The sequence below is a fragment of the Primulina huaijiensis genome, chromosome 12, assembly GCF_012295235.1.
Source record: "Primulina huaijiensis isolate GDHJ02 chromosome 12, ASM1229523v2, whole genome shotgun sequence".
In the NCBI taxonomy this organism is placed as follows: domain Eukaryota; kingdom Viridiplantae; phylum Streptophyta; class Magnoliopsida; order Lamiales; family Gesneriaceae; genus Primulina; species Primulina huaijiensis.
In genome coordinates, this window is record NC_133317.1 from 5,774,265 (window position 1) to 5,780,437 (window position 6,173).

Consider the following 6,173-nt stretch of genomic DNA (forward strand, 5'->3'; position numbering starts at 1 on the left):
CATTTGGAGAGTTTCTCGGATCTTGCTTCATTTACAAAAATAAAATTAACGTCTAAATACATAAAAAATAATCTCTAAATAATCTTGTATAAGCTAAGGTATATTTTATGGATATAAGAAATAATCCAATTAAAAAAATGTACAAAAAATTTTAAAAGGTTGAACCTATCGAACAATTAAAAATAATACCAAAAAATTGACACGATATAAAAAGAAAATTATTTTGTATAATTTTTGCTTAGTCTTTTTTTAAATTTTTTTACATTGTTTTTGAAAATTGGATTATTTGTTAAATATCTAAGAAAGGAAAAAATATTTTTTGCATTTAAAAATTAAAAAAAGAATGAGAAAAATTAACAATGCAAAAAAAAGAAAATAGTTTTTCAAAAGATATATTTTAAAATTTTAAAATATATAATTTTGTTTTTGAAATAATTAAAATATAAAAATATCAATTTTTTTAAAAAATAAGTTTTTTTTAATAGTGCGGCGAGGTGAGTTTCCACAGCAGATGATCTTGATCCGAGAAAATGTAGTTATATTTCACCATCCAAACCTAAACTAGTCACTCTAAATATATTTTCCCTAATCGACCGTAAAATATATCAAGTCTAAAAATACACAATACCTTTAAATTCTTTTCTATTAAAAGTAGAGTTTTCATCCTTTTCGGAAAAAAAAAATTGTGATATTTTACATGTGACTTTGGTCTCGAATGATGACCCTAATAAATAGTTCATTCAACAAAGTCTTGGATACAGGGAAACAAAGCTTCCACTAATGGGAGATACCTTGAATTTCAAAAAAAAAATAAATAAATAAATATATTATTAGCCTCCTAAATTTAAAGAAATGAAATGGACTCATCATCCAAATTTGATTTTGACGGCTGCTCACATACAATTACCTTCCCACTTACGTTACGTGACAAGAAATCAAGACAAGCCTATATTTCTTTTCCCACATATAAATTTTCTTTTAATTATTCCAATGCATAGTTTTATTATTATTTTTATTTTGGATTAATGAATGAAAAGTAATACAGAAGAAGAAACTATAAAATAAACTATCGAATGGATTACAAGCGCCCTAATCTCCTGACTTTTTATTCCCTCGGACTCACATGAAAACGTTAGCTAATACACCTATAATATGGTGACCTACCTACTTCGACTGCCTATGAAGTTTAATTTGGCTTTAACTTCAAACTAAACTTTCATTTGAACTCATGTATCCCTCATCTAAAGTTCATCTTTTGCTGCTGATTTCGGATTATCTGATGATAACTTGATCGGATATGAAGCCTCCATAGCAATCCCACACAGCCCTTCTTTCGCATCGACGTCCCGTTGCATCCTTATGTATCCTTGCTCTCCCCATTCCGGCCCCCAAGAATTCCTCACTATCCAGTATTTAGTCCCGTCTAGAGTCGTCCCGTATCCAACTATGGCCACCCCGTGGTCAAGCTCCTTGCCGCAATTTCCGGTAAAAACGCCCTAAAACCATAAATAACACGTGCATTGATAAAAATTTCTCTGGTTCTGCTATTGATCAGTAGGGGAGACGTTTTTTTAGTCATTCGTACCTCTGAGTAGAACTGCATATCAGTTCCACCAGCATCGATTGCAACAGATACAGGCTGGTTTGCAGCAGCTTTCATGAGTGCGTGTTCATCGTTTGATGGTACGTTTTCGTGCCCATCGATCGTCACCACGGGTGCATTCATGAACTACAAAAACAATAAGATGGAAATCCCTGTAGATTTTAAATATTTCTGAGTTTTCAAGGAGAAAAATGAATTTACCTTCGCCGAGTCGCAGTTCCCATTTCTAGCTTTGTAAGGATATGTTTTTTCTGCGGTTAGGCCACCGTGTGCCTTGATGAACTCGAATGCGTCAGCCATGAGCCCTCCGTTGCAGCCCGAGTTGTCCTTTTCTCGATCACAATCAACCAGTTCTTGCTCAGACAAAGACACTAATCGACCTGTTTTAATCTTGTTTATCCCTTCAACTCCAACCACAGTAGAAAATGCCCAACAACTACCTACCAAATCGAAACAAAAACCCAATTTCAATCGTAATTCTATCCATAAATATAATAGGCTAAACAATAAGTGGGAAAAAAAAAAGATCGTTGAAAAACGTACCACATCGGCCTTGATTCTTGACATCAGTGACTGCACCTTGCTTTCTCCAATCAACTGATGCAGGCAGATTTTCGGTCTTCCCATGCATGAATCCAGTGCTAGGCCGACTCCCGCGAATCGCCCTGTGGTGCTTGACATTCGAACTGTAGGAGTTTCTAAATTCGTGGTTTGTCATATCAGCAAACTTGTTGATTTTCAGCTTGTAAGGCTTGTCCATCTGATTCACTGTGTGAATGTGGTGCACATTCTCTTTGAACACGTTGAAACGCTTCCCTTTCTCGCTCATGTCTCGCGAAACGGTGTGGTGGCTCCGCCATCTCTCGTACAAGTCCCACAGGCTCTCGTCGGAAGCCAATTCTTTTTCGGCGAATTCTACGCTTTTTGCTAGTCCAATAACCATAGCCATTAAAAGGAAAACCAAGAAAAGCTTCCCAATTGCCATGATCACTATCTTTTAAATATGTTTAATATCAAAGTTTGAGCTGAAATATATATATGAATTATCTATTTCACAGGCATGGAGAACTTGATCATGAAGTTTAAGATGGAATTAACTGTGAAGCTCGGGGATGAAAAAGCTAACTATGACTCTGCTTATATAGGAGATTCATCAAGGCAATTGCCGAGCAATATTACTATTCTATTTGAATTTTGGAATTATAGAGAGAAAAAAATTATGTTATAAAATTATTTTGCTCAATTTAATTAATAGTTATTATTTCAGTAATCTATAAATATTTATAAGGAAAAATGCAATTTACATACGTCCATCAAAATTGAGTATTAATATATATTATTTTTTCATTTTTTGTAATTTTGATCATTTTTTATATGAACGTACGATATGACATTGCACCCGTGAATGTATTGATGTTAAATCAATCTCACGTTGACGTCACATGAATATCACATTAAAAAAACTACAAAAAACACAAAGATATCAAATTAAAATCAAAATTTTACAATACAAAAAATCAAAATTGAAATGAAACAAATACATGCACAATTTACAATTCTCTCGTATTTATATTTAAAGCATTCTCGATTCGTTATTTTTATATAGTATCTTGATTAATTAATGGATAGTGAAGTTAAATGTCCAAAACATTTGGGATATACAATTTATAGTGAAACAAATATTCTTTACAATTAATCAAGAAACTCGAAATTTATTTGTAAATTTTGTCATTTCAGCTTGTAATTTTGTGTATAACGGACTAACAAACATGGCAAGTTTGGCATGGTGATGATCATGGGGTCACTTCTAAATATAGAAGTTAAATCTTTAACTGTCAACAACTTTTCCTCTACTTTGGCAAAAAGATCTCATCTATGCCATCACAATGATGCATGCAAGAAATTTTATAAAGACCGCATATTGTATTACTAATATTAGCATGTTTTTGTGATATAATTTCATATATATTTTTTTAGAGTGGTTCTCATGTGAGACTGTCTCACGGATCTTAATATGTGAGAAATGTCAACCCTACCCATATTCACAATAAAAAGTAATATTCTTAGCATAAAAAGTAATACATTTTCATGGATGACCCAAATAAGAGATCTGTCTCACAAATACGACCCGTGAGACCGTCTCACACAAGTTTTTGCCTTTTTTTTATATGTGAAATGAGTCGACTTATTTATATTTACAATAATAAATAATTCTTTTGATATAAAAAGTAATATTTTTTTTCATTTATGTCTCGTAAAATTATCTCGTGAGACTGTCTCGCTAAAATTTTGTGTACTAATATAATAGTTCGCATCAGTTGGCCTTGGGGATGCCCGATTGTCCAACTTGTAGGATCGAATTTCCACTTATTTACATCTTGTATTTGAAAACTTAAAACTAATTAAAAAATAAAATCAAAATTAAAGTGCATACAAGTCCGCACCGGATTTTTACAGGCCGAGGTTCTTTACACTAACCGGGCCAAACTAATCTTTGACATTGATCTCGGCCCAGCCATCCATCTTCACTCCGTACTAAACATTGATGGGAATCATAAATACGCATAGAGATAAAATTTCAATTTTATTCACGTATTATAAAAGTAATTTCTTTCTTTTTTAAATGATATAGCAACTCATAATCGCTATAATTTGTTGTGCACTCGGTAAGTCTATGGACTAACAAAATAGCCTATTGACCATTCTAGCATGACAAACTACATTGAGCAAGTTCTTGTGTGACAAGCTTGTCCCAGAAGGTGTCTACAGTGGAATCAAACTCATGACTATTAATCAAGTACTCACCTATTCCATCAACTCGTACACCCTTTGAGAAATGGTGGGAGCCATGAATAATGGTTCTACCCGGATTAAAATTTTAAATTATAGAATCTTTTAATATTTTAAATTAATATACTCGATCTAATATCAAATTAATTAAAAATTATATAAAATTTACATATAAATTTTTTAAAAAGAAATAGGGTCACCCAGGCAGGCTAAAGCTCGGGTGCCAATTCGTGTGTCTCGCCACTGTCTTTGAGAGAGCACGTGATATTTTTTGTTTGAATAGAAATTTGTTAGTTGTGACAATAGATTTTCGAACACTAGACATCGTGTATCATTTGAGCTTCAAGCCCCAAATCAGATTTCTAAAATCCCTATTTGCAAATTCTCCAAATTCTTCATCCATTCTCATATCCATCACCGAGAAAGGAAAGACGGTCAAAGGTGAATGATCAAAAGAGAAACTATCGGGGAGTTTAGAAATTTAATTATGAAGAATTTAATATGATATTATTCGTTTTGCTTAGTTACATTATTCAAAAATATAAATTGATGTTTAAAACATAATTATAGAACACATACAATTGATTATGTGAAACATACATACCTAAAAAAAAAAAAACGTACTCATTTTTCCTCAGATAGATCTGATATCCCATAGATGGGCTCTTTACTTGGCCCATCAAGAGTAGGCCCAAACACTCATATCATCCCTAGCCCACGTGGAAGACAGACACATGACATGTCCAAATATTCTCCTATAAATATCATGTTTGAGTGTTTAATTATTTATTAACTATATTGACTTTCAGTAGCACCCTCAGCTACTCTCTCATTATATACTCAGTCTCTGACTTGAGCGTCGGAGGGGTTGCGCCGGGACACCCTCCCGGCTCTCTTCTAACAGTCTCCTTTGTGGTTTCAAGCTTAGATTAAATTCGAGATCTGCGCTCGAACTAGTCTCACCTGCTGGAACCGGACCTTAAATTTTCAGTGAGTATCAAGATCAGATGATGGTGATTATTCAACAATCATTATATTTCGCCCATAAATTTACTACAACTGAAATTATATTTATGTCTTAACAATATTTTTGACTACTCGATTTTCACACATAGTTGATATGTTGTTTATATGCAATGTACCTTTCATATGCAATGTATATTATTTATTACGAGTGACTAATTTAAAAAGTTGACTTCCTTTTTATACAAAATTATCAATTAATTAATTTTATAATATAAATTTGACCCGACAACAGTATCATGTACACAGATTGTACAAGAATACGTTAAAACATGAGTAAAGATCGATAATACCTTTGGTTTCAAATCTTAAAAAAGGAAGAATAATTCATTCGTTTCATATCAATTGTTTTTTTTTTTTATATTCATTCCAAATATGTTTTGTTCTTGAATAAATAATTATAGAATCTAAGCTCCAAAAATGATACAAAATATGAATAATTGTTTTTTGGGAAATTTTTTTTAGCAAAAGTAGAATATATAAAACTTAAGTGAGATAATCTCACATGTTAATATTATGGGATGGATCTTTGGTCCGATTTATAAAAAAATATTACTTTTCATTACATATATCTAGGATCCGTATCGACGTGTCTCATAAATATAAATATGTGACACTGTCTCATAAAATATATAAATTCATAATATCATCTCAAAATGATATGTACTCATATAGAAATCACAATCTTTTGTTCTCAATACATTCTAATTTTGTTGCCAAGAAGAAGTAAGGTTACACGATCTTTTTTTTTTTTTTT

The 6,173-nt window shown here is 32.1% G+C and overlaps 1 protein-coding gene across 1 annotated transcript; it reads right to left on the bottom strand.

Moving 5' to 3' along the window:
- Positions 1–978: 978 nt before the first annotated feature.
- On the bottom strand, positions 979–2,707 carry LOC140990489 (vignain-like). The gene is made up of 4 exons (XM_073460202.1): positions 2,147–2,707; positions 1,805–2,043; positions 1,586–1,729; positions 979–1,496 (listed from the first exon to the last, which is right to left on the bottom strand). Exons 1-4 carry the CDS (start codon positions 2,586–2,588, stop codon positions 1,242–1,244), a joined length of 1,080 nt encoding a protein of 359 aa, XP_073316303.1. The 5' UTR covers positions 2,589–2,707; the 3' UTR covers positions 979–1,241.
- Between the last annotated feature and the right edge of the window lie 3,466 nt (positions 2,708–6,173).